Raw genomic sequence first — 21,517 nt, 5'->3', positions numbered from 1 at the left:
GAGAATGAATTTCACAATGTGAAAGACAGGTTTCATGATGTGATCAAATTTGAGATTTTTAGATACCAATTGCTCCCGATGTATAATACAGTGAAATGTCCAAAATTCGGGAAAGCTCTTGTCTGACTTACAAAGCCCTACTAATCCATTCACAGATCCCCATATGGACAGAGCCCCGTCCGTTGCAATGGCAGTGAGTTTCTGTAAAGACAAGTGGCTGTTCGCAACTAACAACATCAGCGCCTCCCTTAGGGTATGTCCACGCTACGAAATTAGGTCAATTTTATAGAAGTCGGGTTTTTAGAAATCGTTTTTATATAGTCGATTGTGTGTGTCCCCACACAAAATGCTCTTAAGTGCATTAAGTGCATTAACTCGGCGGAGTGCTTCCACAGTACCGAGGCTAGCGTCGACTTTCAGAGTGTTGCACTGTGGGTAGCTATCCCACAGTTCCTGCAGTCTCCGCCGCCCACTGGAATTCTGGGTTGAGATCCCAATGCCTAATGGGGCAAAAACATTGTCACGGGTGGTTCTGGGTACATGTCGTCAGGCCCTCCCTCCCTCCCTCCGTGAAAGCAACGGCAGACAATCGTTTCGCGCCTTTTTTCCTGAGTTACCTGTGCAGACGCCATATCACGGCAAGCATGGAGCCCACTCAGCTCACTGTCACCATATGTCTCCTGGGTGCTGGCAGACGTGGTACTGCATTGCTAGAAGAGGAAGCAGCTCATTGCCTTGTGGCAGCAGACAGTGCAATAGGCCTGATTGTTGGATCATATTAAAGAAGTTCTGTATTAAAATCACAAATGAGTTTGATTCCCCATAGTTTAAATTCCAGGGTATTACTAATTAAGAGGTCTCTTGGTTTTTGGTACTGTTTCTCTCCCTCTGTATGTGAAACTTGCAAGCTGCTAATTGCGTTAGTACATTCTAAGACAGAGTCTGTTCTCAAAGCAATTCACAGAGAGAGACTCAAAGCAATACTCTAACAACAGACACAGCACCCAGAGACTCCCCGCCCTTTTGTTGTATTAACAACTGTGATTAAAATAGAGATAGAGGATGGATGTGGATGGATGCTTGGTGTGGATAAGAACTGAATGATCAGGGAGGTGCCAGCCTAAGAATCCAGTGTCCATCGGCTGAAGAAGGCGTCAAGTGGAAATAACCAGAGGACCCCGGAGGGCAGACTGGAATCCACCCAACAGCCTCAAGAATGGGAGAACCAAAGAACAAGATAACATCTAGCAGCACGGAGCCGTCAGGAATGTGCTATCTGCTGATTGATTCAGCAACAGCATGATGAAGCAATTCCCATAGACTGGCATAGGAAGAAATTCCTATAAAAATAGACTCTTAAAAGGTGAGAACTTTGGGGTCTGATTCTGCAAACCAACTTCCAGGAGCATCAGATGAGCATCTGACAAGGCCCTGCTCCCTCCTCATGTCCAGGCCACCTGGCCAGTGGCTTGGCATGAGCAACTCTAAGGCTGGTAACTATGATAACAACCTTGCAGAACCTGTGTGTGTGTGTGTGTGTGTATATGAATGAATGTGTGAAGAAATATGAGATTGAATGGAATGTTATAGCTATAACTAACTGCTTACTATGATTCTTTCTGTATTCACAATAAATGTGGTATTTTGCCTTTTTCCCTTTAATAAGATCCTGCTGGTTTTTAATTTATTGGTATAACATGATAACCATCGTCATCGTGTCCGAGGTGCTCTTGGCCACCTCGGTAAGGTTGGTCAGGAGCGCCTGGGCAGACATGGGCGCAGGGACTAAAATAGGAGTGACTCGACCAGGACATTCTCTTGAGTCCTGCCGGCAGTCATATTGCACCATCTTCTGGCGAGCAGCCAGGAGATGAGAATGGCTAGCAGTCCTACTGTACCGTCTGCTGCCAGCCAAAGAAATAGACTAGATTTGTTTTGTATTCATTTGCTCCCCCCTCTCTCATAGAATCATAGAATATCAGGGTTGGAAGGGACCTCAGGAGGTCATCTAGTCCAACCCCCTGCTCAAAGCAGGACCAGTCCCCAACTAAATCATCCCAGCCAGGGCTTTCTCAAGCCTGACCTTAAAAACTTCTAAGGAAGGCGATTCCACCACCTCCCTAGGTAACGCATTCCAGTGTTTTACCGCCCTCCTAGTGAAAAAGCTTTTCCTAATATCCAACCTAAATCTCCCCCACTGCAACTTGAGACCATTACTCCTTGTTCTGTCATCTGCTACCACTGAGAACAGTCTAGATCCATCCTCTTTGGAACCCCCTTTCAGGTAGTTGAAAGCAGCTATCAAATCCCCCTCATTCTTCTCTTCCGCAGACTAAACAATCCCAGTTCCTTCAGCCTCTCCTCATAAGTCATGTGTTCCAGTCCCCTAATCATTTTTGTTGCCCTCCGCTGGACGTTTTCCAATTTTTCCACCTCCTTCTTGTAGTGTGGGGCCCAAAAGTGGACACAGTACTCCAGATGAGGCCTCACCAATGTCGAATAGAGGGGAATGATCACGTCCCTCGATCTGCTGGTAGTGCCCCTACTTATACATCCCAAAATGCCTTTGGCCTTCTTGGCAACAGTGGCACACTGTTGACTCATATCCAGCTTCTCGTCCACTGTAACCCCTAGGTCCTTTTCTGCAGAACTGCTGCCGAGCCATTCGGTCCCTAGTCTGTAGCGGTGCATGGGATTCTTCCGTCCTAAGTGCAGGACTCTGCACTTGTCCTTGTTGAACCTCATCAGATTTCTTTTGGCCCAATCCTCTAATTTGTCTAGGGCCCTCTGTATCCTATCCCTACTCTCCAGCGTATCTACCTGTCCTCCGAGTTTAGTGTCATCTGCAAACTTGCTGAGGGTGCAATCCACACCATCCTCCAGATCATTTATGAAGATATTGAACAAAATCGGCCCCAGGACCGACCCTTGGGGCACTTCACTTGATACCAGCTGCCAACTAGACATGGAGTGATTGATCACTACCCGTTGAGCACGACAATCTAGCCAACTTTCTATCCACCTTATAGTCTCCCTCCCTCCCTCTGTGAAATCAACGGCCCACAATAGTTTTGGTGAGGTCTGTCAGGGGCACCTTGAAATTTGGAGTGGACAAATCTACTGTGGGGGCTGCTGTGATGCAAGTAGCCAACGCAATCAAACATCTGCTGATATCGAGGGTATTGAGTCTGGGAAATGAGCAGGTCATAGTGGATGACTTAGCTGCAATGGGATTCCCTAACTGTGGTGGGGCCATAGACGGAACCCATATCCCTATCTTGGCACCGGAGCACCAAGCCGGCGAGTACATAAACCGCAAGGGGTACTTTTCAATAGTGCTGCAAGCACTGCTGGATCACAAGGGACATTTCACCAACATCAGCGTGGGATGGCCAGGAAAGGTACATGATGCTCGCATCTTCAGGAACTCTGGTCTGTTTCAAAAGCTGCAGGAAGGGACTTTCTTCCCAGACCAGAAAATAACCGTTGGGGATGTTGAAATGCCTATAAGAAAAGGAGTACTTGTGGCACCTTAGAGACTAACAAATTTATTTGCACATAAGCTTTTGTGAGCTACAGCTTTATCCTTGGGGACCCAGCCTACCCCTTAATGCCATGGCTCATGAAGCCATACACAGGTAGCCTGGACGGTAGTCAGGAGCTGTTCAACTACAGGCTGAGCAAGTGCAGAATGGTGGTAGAATGTGCATTTGGAGGTTTAAAAGCACGCTGGTGCAGTTTACTGACTCGCTTCGACCTCAGCAAAACCAATATTCCCATTGTTATTACCGCTTGTTGTGTGCTCAGTAAGAGGAAGACGTTTATGGCGGGGTGGGAGGTTGAGACAAATAGCCTAGCTGCTGGTTACGCGCAGCCAGACACCAGGGCGGTTAGAAGAGCACAGGAGGGCGCAGTGTGCATCAAAGAAGCTTTGAAAACCAGTTTCATGACTGGCCAGGCTACGGTGTGACAGTTCTGTTTGTTTCTCCTTGATGAAACCCCCACCTCCCCTTGGTTCACTCTACTTCCCTGTAAGCTAACCACCCTCCCCTCCCCTCCCCCCTTCAATCACTGCTTGCAGAGGCAATAAAGTCATTGTTGCTTCACATTCATGCATTCTTTATTAATTCATCACACAAATAGGGGGATAACTGCCAAGGTAGCCCGGGAGGGGTGGTGGAGGAGGGAAGCACCGGGTGGGGTGGTGGAGGAGGCAAGGACAAGGCCACACAGCACTTCAAAACTTTAAAACTTATTGAATGCCAGCCTTCTGTTGCTTGGGTAATCCTCTGGGGTGGAGTGGCTGGGTGACCGGAGGCCCCCGCTCACCGCGTTCTTGGGCATCTGGGTGAGGAGGCTATGGAACCTGGGGAGGAGGGCAGTTGGTTACACAGGGTCTGTAGCGGTGGTCTATGCTCCAGCTGCCTTTCTTGCAGCTCAGCCATACACTGGAGCATGTTAGTTTGATCCTCCAGCAGCCTCAGCATTGAATCCTGCCTCCTCTCATCACGCTGCTGCCACCTATCAGCTTCAGTCCTCTCTTCAGCCCGCCACCTCTCCTCCCGTTCATTTTGTGCTTTCCTGCACTCTGACATTGTCTGTCTCCACACGTTCGTCTGTGCTCTGTCAGTGTGGGAGGAGAGCATGAGGTCAGAGAACATTTCATTGCGAGTGCTTTTTTTTTCGCCTTCTAATCTTCGCTAGCCTCGGGGAAGGAGAAGATCCTGTGATCCTTGAAACACATGCAGCTGTTGGAGAAAAAAAAAGGGACAGCGGTATTTAAAAAGACACATTTTATAGAACAATGGGTACACTCTTTCACAGTAAACCTTGCTGTTAACATTACATACATAGCACATGTGCTTTTGTTACAAGGTTGCATTTTGCCTCCCCCCACCGCGTGGCTAACCCCTCCCTCCTCCCCATGGCTAACAGCGGGGAACATTTCTGTTCAGCCACAGGCAAACAGCCCAGCAGGAACGGGCACCTCTGAATGTCCCCTTAAGAAAAGCACCCTGTTTCAACCAAGTGACCATGAATGATATCACTCTCCTGAGGATAACACAGAGAGATAAAGAACGGATGTTGTTTGAACGCCAGCAAACATACGCTGGAGTGCTTTGTTCTGCAATGATTCCCGACTACGTGCTACTGGCCTGGCCTGCTAAAGTGTCCTACCATGGTGGACGGAATAATGCTGCCCTACCCAGAAATCTTTTGCAAAGGCTTTGGGAATACATCCAGGAGAGCTTTATGGAGATGTCCCTGGAGGATTTCCGCTCCATCCCCAGACACGTTAACAGACTTTTCCAGTAGCTGTACTGGCCGCGAATGCCAGGGCAAATTAATCATTAAACATGCTTGCTTTTAAGTCATGTATACTATTTAAAAAGGTACACTCACCAGAGGTCCCTTCTCAGCCTGGCAGGTCCGGGAGGCAGGCTTGCGTGGGTTCGGGGGGTACTGGCTCCAGGTCCAGGGTGAGAAACAGTTCCTGGCTGTCGGGAAAACCAGTTTCTCCGCTTGCTTGCTGTGAGCTATCTACAACCTCATCATCATCATCTTCCTCGTCCCCAGAACCTGCTTCCATGTTGCCTCCCTCTCCATTGACGGAGTCAAAGCACAGGTTGGGGTAGTGGTGGCTGAACCCCCTAAAATGGCATGCAGCTCATCATAGCAGTGGCATGTTTGGGGCTCTGACCCGGAGTGGCTGTTTGCCTCTCTGGTTTTCTGGTAGGCTTGCTTCAGCTCCTTAAGTTTCACTCGTCACTGTTTCGGGTCTCTGTTATGGCCTCTGTCCTTCGTGCCCTGGGAGATTTTGACAAATGTTTTGGCATTTCGAAAACTGGAATGGAGTTCTGATAGCACGGATTCCTCTCCCCATACAGCGATCAGATCCTGTACCTCCCGTTCGGTCCATGCTGGAGCTCTTCTGCGATTCTGGGACTCCATCATGGTCACCTCTGCTGATGAGCTCTGCACTCGCTGCAGCTTGCCACACTGGCCAAACAGGAAATGAGATTCAAAAGTTCACGGGCCTTTTCCTGTCTACCTGGCCAGTGCATCTGAGTTGTGAGTGCTGTCCCGAGCGGTCACAATGGAGCACTCTGGGATAGCTCCCGGAGGCCAATACCGTCAAATTGCGTCCACGCTACCCCAAATTCAACCCGACAAGGCCGATTTCAGCGCTTATCCCCTTGTCGGGGGTGGAGTAAAGAAATCGATTTTAAGAGCCCATTAAGTCAAAAAAAAGGGCTTTGTCGTGTGGATGGGTGCAGAGTTAAATCGATTTAACGCTGCTAAATTCGACCTTAACTCCTAGTGTCGACTAGGGCTTAGATCTCGTCCATGAGTTCTGTCCTTTAGTGACACAATATTGAGGAGTTCTTCCCTTACAACGCAATCGTCAGACACAGTGCAGACAAATACCAATAATAAGGTTAATCCGGTGCATGGCACAACTTATCCAAAGCGATGCTCAAATACTCACACTGCTGAAGTTGCGAGTGCAGTTGCGATGTGATGTCACTGTTCAGGTCGGAGATTCTGCGTTCTGTTGTGTGGCGTGAGAGCTGCAGGCTAGACATTTTCTTCTGTTGATTCTTGTTCTCTGGTGACAAGATTGAAATCACATCAGTGAGGCACGTTTTTATAAGCTCTCCTTCAGAGTAGAGCTTTTTCGCACGGGCTATGTGCCAGGCCACATAATAGGGGGCTAACGTTACAGTTTGCGATCGGTTGGCAAATCTGGTTAACAACTGGTCTCCTACATCTGTTTGTTTTTTCAAAGTTTTCAGTTTTAAAGTGCGGAGTTCAGAACCTTGTGGGAATTCTTGATCCATATGTGCATGGCTAGAAGTGAAATGATGCTGCAAGTCTGAAGATTTGAACTGAGAGATATGTCTGGCAAAGAAGACACGTGGCCTTACCATTACGTTCAACGAAAAAGTACTTATTCTCCCATTCCTGTTGGAAGCCTTGATTTTTCATCTGTGTATTTTATTTTCTGTTTGCACTTGCTTTCCAGTGTTAGATGGTATAAGAAAAATTTTGATTAAAAATTTCCAGACCAGCTAGTCACCTTGTGCTTTATTCAAGGAGACACTGATGCCAGCCAGGGGGTGCTGGACCCCTGGCTCTGTTCCAAGTCCCCATCCCCACCTCCACCCCGCCTCTTCCCAACCCTCCCCCAAGTGAGCTGTGTCCTCGCTGCTCCCCCACCCCCCTGAGCCTCCTGCGCATCGCAAAACAGCTGATCGCGGTGGGCGGGGGAGAAGAGGAGCAAGGATGCAGTGTGCAGCCTCACCCCTCCCTCCCTCCCACCCAGAGCCTCCTGAACGCCGTGAAACAGCTGATCGCAGTGGGCAGGAGGGAGGGGGAGGGACTGATCAGGGGGGCCGTCGGCAGGTGAGAGGCATTGCGGGAGGGAGGGGGAGCTGATAGGACTGCAGGTGGGTGCTGAGCACTCGCCATTCTTTCCCCAGAGTTGGCTCCTAGCAGGAGCCGCATATTATCTTCTGAAGAGCTGCAGGTTGGCCACCCCTGAAAAGAATATCTTCTGATTGGCTCAGACAAGAGGCGTGGGTTAGACTGACTATCCTGGAATTGCTGGCATATGCCTAGAATCTCCCTCCAGCTGTCTAGTTCTACACCAGCTAGCAGGGACAGATTGAACAGACACTAGTGGAATTGCTAGACAGTTGCAAGCTCTCTTAGAAGTCTGGAGTACAAAGCATTCAGTCTTGTGGATATCATTTAGGTCCCCCATGACAACTGCCTTGCAGTGATCCAGGCAGAAGATGCATCTGTTGCCTACGTGACCTTTCATGATCCAGCTTCTCTGTTCAGCTGACTGTGTCTTCTTTCTAGGCCAGAAGTACTTGTTTATCTATGGGGGCCGCTCTGCTGTGCAGCCTGTCCTGGGAGACTGGTATTTCCTGCATTTGGAAGAGTTCTCCTGCAGAAGGGTAAGTACCCCACAAGACCTTGAGGAATAGTGTCTGCCCTAGTTCTGTGACTGGGCACTCCAGTACTGTGAGCCCATTTAATATTCCAGTGTTGCTGTGAGTTGAGGCAGCAGAGTAGATTGATTTAAATCACAGATTTTAATCATGATTTTAAACGGCAAAGAAGATACTTTGATTTAAATAATCAATTTTAATCTTATTTTACATTTGTGTTTTTTAGTTATTTTCCTATAGAAAAGTTGATTCTCATTGTTGGTAAGCATTAAACCTTGTTATTTGCAACTGAACGTAGCATTTACCTTAAAAGTCAGTACTTCTCTGCTAACCAGGAGGATACACTACATCTGTACACATTTATTTAAGCAATTATATAACTTTACATGTATTCAGGCTCTTCTTTTTTGACATTATTTTATGTTAGAAAATAGTGAATGACACATTTCTTATTTACTATATGATTTTGGTCAAGCTGCAATTGGAATTCAATTAAAAATGCACAAAAAGAGATTTTGTAATTTTTTTTTTATTAGTTGAATATGCTGGATCCATGAGGGAAAAAAGTGGGTTTCTCAAAACGTCTTGCATTTAAAACTAACTGATATATTAAATAAGGGAAATATTATCTGTAGTTAGTGCATTTTGTAGGCCTTGCTGGAGACTTAGGCATATATAACAGTATGAACCAAAGGCTGTGAACCAGAGTAAGCCAGGCCTTGGCAAAATAACACCACACTAGGTAACAGCTAACACCAAGTAAACAAATTCCTTACTAGAGAGGGTGGTACAAAAACACACAGATGTCTCAAGTAACTTCATAAACACATTTTAAGAGATGGCACAGGAACACACCCAACCCCCTATAAGATGAGGAGGGGATGACAGGATCATGGATAAGGATGTTTTGTTCAAACTAGCAGGTAACTAACGACATCTGGAGTGTGATATGTAATGTGTTTTTATCCGAGTATAGAAGTAGAAGTCATAGGAGGGACAACTTTGTATTTGCTGAGGGGACAGCATCCTGATGTGCTGACTGAGCAGGTTCCTTGTTGCAAGCATACATGTGTTAGAATCGTAGCGTTAGAAGGGACTGCAAGGGTCATCTAGTTTAACCCACTGCCCACATGCAGGATTTGTTGGGCCTAAACCATCCAAGACCGATCCAGCCTCCTTTTGCAAACCTTGTGAAGGAGCTTCCATAACCTCCCCAGGCAGTCTGTTCCATTGTCCTACTTTTCTTACAGTTAGGAAGTTTTTCCTGAGATTTAATCTAAATCTGCGATGCTGTAGTTTGATCCCATTGCCTCTTGTCCTGTCCTCTGTGGCAAGAGAGAACAACCTTTCTCCATCTTTTTTATGGGAGCCTGTCAAGTATTTGAAGACCACTGTCATGTCTTTCCTTAATCTCCTCTTTTCCAACTAAACATACTGTGATGTGATCCCCAAGGTGAAACCTGGGACTGTGGGACCACTGTGACCCCTTAACTCTCTAATCTGGGTTGTCTCTCACAATGCCTTACTGGTAGTAAGCAGCAAACCCCTCCAAGTGCTGTTACCACTGAGTACAGCCGCATGTGGAGCCCCACACCCAGCCAGATTGCATGAATGCTCCCAGAGCCACTCACTAATCACACAGAGAAAGGCACCAGCCAAATCCCCACAGCTCCCAGCCTTGTACCACTGGAATATGCTGTCTTGTATTGCTCAAGACACTTTCTTGAGCAATGCAAGTTTACTAATTTACCAAGCACTTCAGTCAAACTCACTGGTAATGATAAACATTAGAATAAATTTATTGGTTACAAAAGATGGATTTTAAATGATTATAAGTGATAAGCAAAAGTCAGAGTGGTTACCAAAAGAAAGTAAAAGACAAACGTGGTCTAAATTCTCAATCTGATTAGACTAGACAATGTCTGGACTAAGCACTTTTTCTCACACGACTGGATATTGCAGGTTGGTTACAGTCTTTCATATGCAGGCTTTCCCTTTTAGTCTCAGGACCAATCTCCTCAGCTCCAGCATTCTCATTGTCTTCAGCATGGGAGGGATTGGAGAAAGGAGAAATCACATGACCTCTGTCCCCTATTTTATATCCTCAGCCCATGTGCTTGGAGAACACAAGTCCAGGCATGTCTGGTGGGCATGTAAATATAGGCACTACCTTAGCCCTTCTCCAGTCTTCCTGGACCTCTTCTGTCATCCATGAGTTTGCAAATATTATTTTCATTGGCTCTGAGATTTCTTCAGCTAATTCAGTATCCTCGGGTGAATAGCAGAAGAACATAAGAACGGCCATACGGGGTCATACTAATGGTCCATCTAGCCCAGCATCCTGTCTGCTGACAGTGGCCAATGCCAGGTGCCCCAATGGGAATGAACAGAACAGGTCATTATCAAGTGACCCAATCTCTGTCGCCCATTCCCAGCTTTTGGCAGACAGAGGCTAGGGACACCATACCTGCCCATCCTGGCTAATAGCCATTGATGGACCTATCCTCCATGAATTTATCTAGTTCTTTTTTGAACCCTGTTATAATCTTGGCCTTCACAACCTCCTCTGGCAAAGAGTTCCACAGGGTGACTGTGCGTTGTGTGATGAAATACATCCTTTTGTTTCTTTTAAACCTGCTGCCTATTAATTTTATTTGGTGACCCCTAGTTCTTGGTTATGAGAGAGAGAAAATAACACTTCCTTATTTACTGTCTTCAAACCAGTCATGATTTTATAGACCTCTATCATATTCCTCTTTAATCTTCTCCTTTTCCAAGCTGAAATGTCCCAATCTTATTAATGTCTCCTCATACAGAAGCTATTCCATACCCCTAATCATTTTTGTTGCCCTTTTCTATATCTTTTCCAATTCCAATATATCTTTTTAGAGATGGGGTGACCACATCTGCACGCAGTATTCAAGATGTGGGTGTATCATGGATTTATATAGAAGCAATATGATATTTTTTGTCTTATCTATCCCTTTCCTAATGATTCCCAACATTGTTAGCTTTTTTGACTGTTACTGAGCATTGAGCGGATGTTTTCAGAGAACTATCCACGATGACTCTAAGATCTCTTTCTTGACGGACAACATCTAATTTAGACCCCATCATTGTATATGTATAGTTGGGATTATGTTTTCCAATGTGCATTACTTTGCATTTATCAACATTGAATTTCATCCGCCATTTTGTTGCCCAGTCACCCAGTTTTGAGAGAGGCTTTTTTAACTCATCTATCCTGAGTAGTTTTGTTTCATCTGCAAATTTTGCCACTTCACTGTTTACCCCTTTTTTCAAATTGTTCATAAATATGTTGAACAGTGTGTCTCCCCACTGATCTGAATTAATTCAGATTGGTCAGTAGATCTCTGGCGTTTTGGTTTCTTAATTACCCCAATCTGCATCCCTTCCCCTTTATTGTCTGTGGTAACTTCACTAGTCATCCGGTCACATCTTATTTTTTGTGAGAAGACTGAAGCAAAGTAGGCATTAAGCAGCTCTGCCTTCCTATCATCTTCCGTGACCAGCTCACCTTCTCCATTGAGCAGCGGACCCACATCATCCCTGATCTTTCTTTTTTGTCTGACATATTTGAAGAACCCCTTCTTGTTGTCTCTAACGTTCCTTGCCAGCTGTAACTCATTCTTTGCCTTCGCTTTCCTGATTTTGTCCCTACATGCTCACACTCTTCCCGTGTACACTTCCTTGGTGACGTGCCATCCTTCCATGTCCTGTATGGGTCCCTCTTGGGTTTTAGAGAGCTAAAAAGCTCCTTGTGCAGCCACATTGGCCTCCTGTGGCTCTTCTTATCTTTGCTCTGCTTTGGAATAGCTTGATATTTATTCCTAATTGGTCTTTCCTATTTGAGTCAGTTGAAATCATAGAATCATAGAATAGAATATCAGGGTTGGAAGGGACCTCAGGAGGTCATCTAGTCCAACCTCCTGATCAAAGCAGGACCAATCCCCAACTAAATCATCCCAGCTAGGGCTTTGTCAAGCCTGACCTTAAAAACTTCTAAGGAATGTGTCATAAACATACAGCTAAGGGTAGCATAAAATCCCTCCTTTACCTGTAAAGGGTTAAGAAGCTCAGATAACCTGGTTGGCACCTGACCAAAAGGACTAATAAGGGGAGAAGATACTTTCAAATCTGTGGGGGAAGGTTTTTGTTTTGTTTTTCTTTGTGTTTTCTCTGGGTCAGCGAGGAAGCAGGGCAGGGAAAATCCATCTCCTAAAGCCATACCTGAACTAAGCATCTAAGATTACAAATTGTAAATAATAGGAAGGAAATGCATTAGATTATCTTTTGTTCTAGCTTGTAAATTTTCCCTGTGCTAAGAGGGAGGTTTATTCCTGTTTTTTGTAGCTTTGAACTTTTTGCCTAGAGGGGAATCCTCTGTTTTAAATCTTACTACCCTGTAAAATTACCTTCCATCTTGATTTTACAGAGGTGTTTCTTTTACTTTTTTTTCTTTATAATAAAGTTCTGTTTTTTAAGAATCTGATTAGTTTTTAGTGTCCTAAAAACCCAAGGGTCTGGTCTGTGCTCACCTTGTTTACCTATCTGGTTGGTAGATTCTCAAACCTCCCCAGGAAAGGGGGTGAAGGGGCTTGGAGGAATATTTTGGGGAAACAGGAACTCCAAGTGGTCCTTTTCCTGAATCTTTGTCTAACTCACTTGGTAGTGGCAGCAGTACTCACCCAAGGACAAGGGAAGGATTTGTGCCTTGAGGAAGTTTTCAAGCTAAGCTGTGTCAAAGTCAGATTCAAGACTCACTGAATTTGTCAGATCACTCTGTTTATTAGCAAAGCGCTTTGCCAATGCACCCATGTGATTGTGAGCCTCTTGCAAAAGCTCAAGCTAACTTATTTATACAGATAAGCCAAAGCCAATTTAGCATAGGATGCAAAAGGAAGCATAAACTGACAAATATACATACATATCTTATTTGCATACTAACGTTTACCAATCTCCTAGCTCAGTAGGAACTCTGAGTTAATTAGTTTGAGGACCCATTGTCTCACACTCCTTAATGTTTCTCTTCCTGACAACTGTATTTCAACAAACTCTTCAAGCAGTATTTCTTTAATGAATTATAATTTCAATATAATTCATTCTACTTTCACAGCTGGTAGAAATAAACTTAGGGGGTCTTTCATGCGGGTCCCCACATCTGTACCCCAGGGTTCAGAGTGGGGAGGGAACCCTGACATGGTGGCAGCACGGTGGGATCATTTTGAACCAGAAGCACAAACCTCAGGATAATAAAAGGACTTTTTTTGCTTCTTTTGGTTGCTTGGAAAGCAGGGAGGTTTGTTTTTTTTAAAGGACACTTTTTATTTTTGCCCTTTCTTTTTTTAAAGCTGAGAGCAGCTGGAGTTTTTTTTTTTTTTTACTGTGCCTGAAGGCAGAGGAGTTAAGTTATAGCAAGGGAATTCACAAGCTGGTTTTTTTTTTTTCTTTCTAGCTCTTGGGTAAGGCTGGGTTAAGCGCAGGAAGGCTAGGATTACAGAAAGTGATGTCCAGAGAAAACTAGAATTAGCCAGTTTTGAAGCTGAAGAGAGACAGAAAGAACATGAAAGGCAGATGGCCTTAAAGCGCTTGGAAGCGGAGGCAAAGGCAAAATGCTTGGAAGCGGAGGCAGAGGCAAAATGCTTGGAGACGGAAATGGAGGCAAAACTCTTCGATACGGAGTTAGAGCTGAAGCGCTTAGATCTGGAAAGGGCTAAGATGGATCTACCGGATAACCCTAACAATTCTTCCCCAAAAATCCACAAATGGGAGCGACTGTGTCCACAGTATGATGAATCCAGTGATATTGCTGAATATTTCATCACCTTTGAGAGACTGTGCAAACTCCGTGCAATACCTGACGATCACAAGATGACCACGTTGGTAGCAAAATTGACTGACAGAGCTCTGGACATATTCAACAAAATGCCTATTGAGGATGCTTCTGACTATGCTGGGCCTGCAAGGGCTGTGGGGGGAGATACCAGCGAAAAGAGGACACTCAGGCCTAAGAATAGTAAACTATGCTTTATTGAAGGAAGGAAGAACTTACTCTCCAATCTGCGCAGGGAGCCCCTAGGATGCGCGGAGGGGCTGCAGGGGACTCTGGCCATTTGGGACAGCTGACCAGGCAGGACTCCACCTGGGGGGAGTCCTCTGCGGAGGTATATTCTCCGCGCTTATCTCGGGGTTACATTCATATATATATAATTTATACTTATTACATAAACTGACTCGTTTACAGGCAAAAACATGCTAAGCTATGCTACAATATCTTTTGGCAGGTTCTGTCGGACAAAGTTCATTGAAACTGCCTGCATCCTCCGCTTACATCCAGTCACATACTCAGTCCACCACTTAGCTCCTCGCCAATCTTCCGCAATCTTGCCCCTACACTCCACCCCTTGGCAGACTGAGGTGTATTAGTTACTGCCACCAGCGCACTTCGAGCGTGCGCACTGGTTTGGGGGTTGCCAGTCGGGCTAGGAGGGCGGAGGAGCAATTCACGCAGCATTGAAGAATGACAAACACCCATGCAAAACCCAGTAGTCCAATCAATAGCAGGAGCCTGATGCATCTCCCCCAGGTGCCAAGATCCGGAAGCCAGGAGGTTAGCCACCGCCAAGGGTCATCCCTTACAGAAGCCTCAGAGCCTACGTCATGTAACACCTTCAAGTGGTCCATCATATTATGAACATCAGTCTCTACGCGCTTATCCTGATTTGAGTAAAAACAACAACTTTCATTAATCAAGGCACAAATGCCGCCTTGAGCAGCTAATAAGTAGTCCAACGCCATACAATTCTGTAATACAACTTGCAACAAAGAAGCTACTTCTAATTGCAGGGCTTGGATTGCATCTATGGTATTATTCTCTATAATCTCCAATGTGGCTGAAATATTTACAATAGACCGCTCCAGTTCGGCCACCCCTAGCCAGGGGAGGAAAGCGCGGACAAACTGATGGAAGCCCATGGGTCTCTGCACAATGGGGTTTGGGCTCCGTCATGGACGTGCCACCAATATGTAATTATGCACGGCATGAGCGTGCATGGTTTGCATTCCATACGTACAGGGGAGGAGCCATCCCAATGTGCACTGTCCACACCATTGGTTGGGTAGGGTTTTATATGCCCAATGGCCACATAGCCAGTACAGCCCCGGCAATCCTGCTGTGGGGAGCCATGTGCTATCTGAGGCATTGCGACACCAACTATCGGAGCTTTGGTCACACTGAGACCAGTAATGTGCACGCGGGATTTGCCCGCGCCTAATTGTGCTGAGGGGCGTTCTCCATACAGGGGCACTGGCATTGTAGGAATACAGAAAACCACGGGTATGTAGTCCTCACTCGCCCCAATGCCACCACCGTTGGCAGAGGGTGGTGCCATTGGTATAAGTCAAATTGGTTTCAGAGGAACCGGAGCAATTGTCACTCAAGACCCATGCCTCTCCCGCCATCCATTCACTGTGCGTTTCTGGTGGGCCAGCAGTAACGTTAAACTGCCCGGTGTCTGGCAGGTATTCTGCTATCACTGCGCACGAGGAACGGGGAAGTTTTCCGACGGGATGAGCGGCGTCTGTTGCCGAAGGCCGCTGAACACACCAATACTTGTCCCCCAGTATCATTACCAGTGTCCCTTGGCGCCAGTAAGGGGGTGTTTCATTATACTTAGGGAGAAAAGTGGTGTTGTTAAGGGCCCAGGATTCATTCCATGGCACTGCGGCCCATGGAATGCCAGTGCTTGCCAATTGAGGGGCATGTGTGCAGTACCAACAGTCCGACTTGTTACCTGTTAGTGCCACTGATTGCATCCACTGGATGGCTGAGTTGTGGTGCCATGTGGCTTGGGCACCTATTGCAGCTAAAATCAGTTTGAGGATTATTCCGTAGCGAACACACCATAGGGCCATCGCCGGTGTCTGCCTTCGGGTGGCGTGACCAGGATGCTCCATGGACCCATCCAAACTGCAGTGCGGCGGTTATGGTTGCCTGGAAGAAAGACACTTAGAGGGCACATAAATTGGGGCATCTTCTCCTCTTAGCAGTACGAGGTGAGTATCCCCAGGACCATCAACTAGGATTTCCCCTTCGAGCGGGTTATGTTTGGTGGGGTCGTGGACCCAAACTGCACGTCCAGTCGAGCCGAACCCTCCTGCTCGAGTGGTGGGTGCAAGCACATCCACCTCCTGGACATCAGGCAACCCAATGCGCTCGCAAATCAACTGCGCAATACGTTCGCCTTGGGGGAGGGTTACTGCCTGCGGGCCATTGTGAACCAACAGCACCTTAACCTCCCCGGTATAGTCAGTGTCGATTACTCCTGCCGCAACATCTATGCCCTTAAGGGCCAGACTGCTGCGTGGGGCAATGCACCCATAATAGCCTTGCAGGAACCCTATGGCTAAGCCAGTACTTACAAGGTTCCAGCTATTGGGCTAAAGAGTGAGGCCCTCTTGAGGGACCCGCAGAATCGAGACCAGCACTTACCGGGGTGGCCTGAATGGGGAGGCGGGCTTGCAGGTGCAGGCGCTGCACTCGCAAAACACGGGGCCACTCGACCTCCCCCTTGAATCTAGCTTACAGGGTGGAGCCATACAGAGGGCGGTCACTGAGCGCAGCCGTGGCCTGGTGGAGATTACGACTCCACCCGGCCAGGGATCCAGTGGGAGATAGTTTGCATAACTGTTCTTTAAGCAAGCCATTCATGCGTTCGATAAGCCCGGCTCCCTACGGGTGGTATGCGATGTGGAACACCCACACAATCTGCCATCCCCTAGCCCATTCTCTTACTTCCATTCCCGTAAAATGGGTTCCCTGGTCACTTTGCACCTCAAGTGGGGATCCGTAGTAGCGGATGAGTTCTTCCAACCCCTTTATAGTCTGCTCCTGTGTGGCGCTTGCGCATGGGTATACAAAGAGCAGACCTGAATATGTGTCTACTGTAGTTAGTACGTATTTATGTTGCTGACTTTCAGGCAGCGGGCCGATGTATTCCACCTGCCATACTTCCCCAGGTTTCTGACCTCGCTTCAGGTACCCCTTCTCCGCTTTTAAGCTGTCATAAATATAAAGGGAAGGGTAAACCCCTTTAAAATCCCTCCTGGCCAGAGGAAATCTCCTCTCACCTGTAAAGGGTTAAGAAGCTAAAGGTAACCTCGCTGGCACCTGACCAAAATGACCAATGAGGAGACAAGATACTTTCAAAAGCTGGGAGGAGGGAGAGAAACAAAGGGTTTGTGTGTCTGTCTACATTCTGTCTTTGCCGGAGATAGACCAGGAATGAAGCCTTAGAACTTTTAGTAAGTAATCTAGGTAGGTATGTGTTAGATTATGATTTCTTTAAATGGCTGAGAAAAGAATTGTGCTGAATAGAATAACTATTTCTGTCTGTGTATCTCTTTTGTAACTTAAGGTTTTTGCCTAGAGGGGTTCTCTATGTTTTGAATCTAATTATCCTGTAAGGTATCTACCATCCTGACTTTACAGGGGGGATTTTTTTTTTAATTTCTATTTACTTCTATTTCTATTAAAAGTCTTTTTGTAAGAAAACTGAATGCTTTTTCATTGTTCTCAGATCCAAGGGTTTGGGTCTGTGGTCACCTATGCAAATTGGTGAGGCTTTTTATCCAACATTTCCCTGGAAAGGGGGGGGTGCAAGTGTTGGGAGGATTGTTCATTGTTCTTAAGATCCAAGGGTCTGGGTCTGTAGTCACCTAGGCAAATTGGTGAGGCTTTTTACCAAACCTTGTCCAGGAAGTAGGGTGCAAGGTTTTTGGGAAGTATTTTGGGGGGAAAGACGTGTCCAAACAGCTCTTCCCCAGTAACCAGTATTTGTTCGGTGGTGGTAGCGGCCAATCCAAGGACAAAAGGGTGGAATATTTTGTACCTTGGGGAAGTTTTGACCTAAGCTGGTAAAGATAAGCTTAGGAGGTTTTTCATGCAGGTCCCCACATCTGTACCCTAGAGTTCAGAGTGGGGGAGGAACCTTGACATGGTGGCATAGCGGTGGGATTAACCTGAAATCATTTTGAGATCCAGTTGAGATTTTTTGAACTAGAAATACAGATTTTAAAAAAGGAGATTTTTTTTTCCTTTGGAAAGGAAGTCCAGAAAGCAGCTTGTTTTTCTCTGCTTTGTGGCCAAGCAGAGACAAAAGGGGATTATCTTTGTGAATTGCAGGTTTTCTTTGCCTGGAGGCAGGGTACTTAACTCCTGCAGGGAAATTCACAGTCTTCCAACCCAGAGTTTTTTTTTTCCCTAAAAGTAAATAGAAGGGGGGGTGTTCTACCCATTTGCCTGGAGACAAAAGTGGCAGGGGTTTTTTTTTGGATTTTGAGTTTTTACAAGGAGCACAAGTTTAAAAAGGAAACTTGTTTTTTCTTTGGGCTGGGTAAACAGGTTTCCAAGTAGTTGGAAGTTTTTTGCTTTGATTTGGGCCCAGGGCAGAGACAAGGGAATTGTCTTTTTCTGTAGGCTGACAATCACTATCAGAGAATAGGTATTCTATTCCAGCACAGCAAAATTTTACAGCCAAGTTTTGTTTGTTTATTTCTAAACTTCGGGTGTAAAGTTAGTTAAAAACAGAGAGGTTAGAATGACCAAATCCGCGGCTCGACTACAGCTGGAATTAGCCAGATTTCAGGCTGAGGAAAGACAAAGGGAACATGAAAGACAGATAGAACTCATGCGGCTGAAGAAGGAGGAGAAGGAACAAGAAAGGGAGGCAGCGAAAGAGGCAGCAAAAGAGGCAGAACAACACCAAGCGGCTGCTCACAGGAGAGCTATGGAAGCAAGGGACAAAGAACTGGAGGAGAAGGAAAAAGAGAGGAAGTATGTGGAGGAGATAGAGAAGATAAAGGCTCAGCAGAATATCCCAACAAACCCTAGCAATCCTTCTCCAAGTACCACTTCCCATCCCAGAAAGTTCCCCACCTACAAGGCAGGCGATGATACTGAGGCCTTCCTAGAAAACTTCGAAAGGGCCTGCCTTGGGTACAACATCTCTACTGACCAATACATGGTAGAGCTGAGGCCACAGCTCAGTGGACCCTTAGCTGAGGTGGCAGCTGAAATGCCTAAAGAACACATGAACAAGTATGAACTGTTTAAATCCAAGGCGAGAGTCAGAATGGGGATAACACCCGAGCAGTCTCGTCGGAGGTTCAGAGCCCTAAGGTGGAAACCAGACGTGTCATTTACCCGACATGCCTACCACATTGTGAAACATTGGGATGCCTGGATATCAGGAGCAAGTGGTGAGTCTCCAGTAAATTTGCCCTTCCTAATGCAAATGGAACAATTCTTAGAGGGTGTTCCTGAAGAAATAGAAAGGTACATCCTAGATGGGAAGCCCAAAACTGTAATCGAGGCAGGAGAGATTGGAGCCAGATGGGTGGAGGTGGCAGAGAAGAAAAAAACTGGTCGCAGTTGGAGCGGAGACCAGAAGGGACAACCCCAGGCCACACCCTATTACCGGGGGCCGCCCAAAGCCCCACCTACCTCCCAAAGAACCCTCCAGACCCCTTATCGTCCCACCACCCCGTTCTCCAGCAACCCTCCTCGCCCCAGTGACCCGTCAGCTGGACGATGTTTTAAATGTAATGAGCTGGGGCATGTAAAGGCCAACTGCCCCAAGAACCCCAACAGATTACAGTTCATTGCACCGGAATCACACCAGAGGTCCACAGGCCCAGATACCTCCCAGATACCCTTGGAGCGGAGGGAAACTGTGAGTGTGGGCGGGAAGAAGGTCACCACGTGGAGGGACACCGGAGCACAAGTGTCAGCTATCCATGCTTCCTTAGTGGACCCCAATTTAATCAACCCAGAGATCCAAGTGACGATTCAACCCTTCAAGTCCAACTCTTTCGATTTGCCTTCAGCCAAGTTGCCTGTCCAGTACAAGGGCTGGTCAGGAACGTGGACTTTTGCAGTCTATGATGATTATCCCATCCCCATGCTGTTGGGGGAAGACTTGGCCAATCATGTGAAGCAGGCCAAGAGGGTGGGAACGGTCACCCGCAGCCAGGCTAAACAAGCCGTGAGGCCTGGCTCTGTTCCGGAAACTTCTATCGGGACCCGGTCAGATGTGATGGACCCGGACCCCAGACCAATGTCTGCAACAGCAGTAGTGGATCCAGTCCCAGAGACCCAGACGGAACCAGTCCCAGAACCGGAACCAGCCGAACAACCAACACCAGACCCATTGCCAGCACTGAATCCAGTACTTGCAACCTCAACACCAGAGGGCCCCACCGACCCTGAACTGGCAGCAGCCGATAACCCAACACAAGAGGCTCAGCCGGAGCCTGAATCCCAACATAGTGCACCAGCGGAGAGCGGTTCACAGTCAACAGAAACAGCTCCATCCCCTATATCGCTTCCAGAGGGACCAAGCCTAGGTCCACAATCCAATGAGGAACTGATGTCTCCAGCATCAAGGGAACAGTTCCAGACCGAACAGGAAGCAGATGAAAGCCTCCAGAGAGCTTGGACGGCGGCACGGAGCAACCCACCGCCTCTCAGCTCTTCTAATCGATCCAGGTTTGTTGTAGAAAGAGGACTTTTATACAAGGAAACTCTTTCTGGTGGACACCAGGAAGACTGGCATCCTCAGAGACAGTTGGTAGTTCCAACTAAATACTGGGCCAAGCTCTTGAGCTTAGCCCATGATCACCCTAGTGGCCATGCTGGGGTGAACAGGACCAAAGACCGTTTGGGGGGGTCATTCCACTGGGAGGGAATGGGCAAGGATGTTTCTACCTATGTCCAGTCTTGTGAGGTGTGCCAAAGAGTGGGAAAGCCCCAAGACCAGGTCAAAGCCCCTCTCCAGCCACTCCCCATCATTGAAGTTCCATTTCAGCGAGTAGCTGTGGATATTCTGGGTCCTTTTCCGAAAAAGACACCCAGAGGAAAGCAGTACATATTGACTTTCATGGATTTTGCCACCCGATGGCCGGAAGCAGTAGCTCTAAGCAACACCAGGGCTAAAAGTGTGTGCCAGGCACTAGCAGACATTTTTGCCTGGGTAGGTTGGCCCTCCGACATCCTCACAAATGCAGGGACTAATTTCCTGGCAGGAACTATGAAAAACCTTTGGGAAGCTCATGGGGTAAATCACTTGGTTGCCACTCCTTACCACCATCAAACAAATGGCATGGTGGAGAAGTTTAATGGAACTTTGGGGGCCATGATAGGTAAATTCGTAAATGAGCACTCCAATGATTGGGACCTAGTGTTGCAGCAGTTGCTCTTTGCCTACAGAGCTGTACCACACCCCAGTTTAGGGTTTTCCCCATTTGAACTTGTATATGGCCGTGAGGTTAAGGGGCCATTGCAGTTGGTGAAGCAGCAATGGGAGGGATTTACACCTTCTCCAGGAACTAACATTCTGGACTTTGTAACCAACCTACAAAACACCCTCCGGACCTTTTTAGCCCTTGCTAAAGAAAACTTACAGGATGCTCAAAAAGAGCAAAAAGCCTGGTATGATAAACATGCCAGAGAGCGTTCCTTCAAAGTAGGGGACCAG

At 46.9% G+C, this 21,517-nt stretch overlaps 1 protein-coding gene across 2 annotated transcripts in view; it reads left to right on the top strand.

Annotated features, from left to right (window-relative positions):
* Nucleotides 1-21,517, top strand: part of LCMT2 (leucine carboxyl methyltransferase 2) — an 89,111-nt gene that overhangs the window by 43,303 nt on the left and 24,291 nt on the right. For both annotated transcript variants that reach the window (XM_074953778.1, XM_074953784.1), the window contains one exon: nt 7,870-7,967. In XM_074953778.1, the coding sequence (XP_074809879.1) occupies nt 7,870-7,967 (98 nt within the window). The remainder of the gene's footprint in view (nt 1-7,869; nt 7,968-21,517) is intronic.

The sequence above is a fragment of the Natator depressus genome, chromosome 1, assembly GCF_965152275.1.
Source record: "Natator depressus isolate rNatDep1 chromosome 1, rNatDep2.hap1, whole genome shotgun sequence".
Lineage (NCBI taxonomy): Eukaryota > Metazoa > Chordata > Testudines > Cheloniidae > Natator > Natator depressus.
The sequence above is the reverse complement of the archived record's forward strand: the minus strand, read 5'-3'. Positions and strand labels throughout refer to the sequence as shown.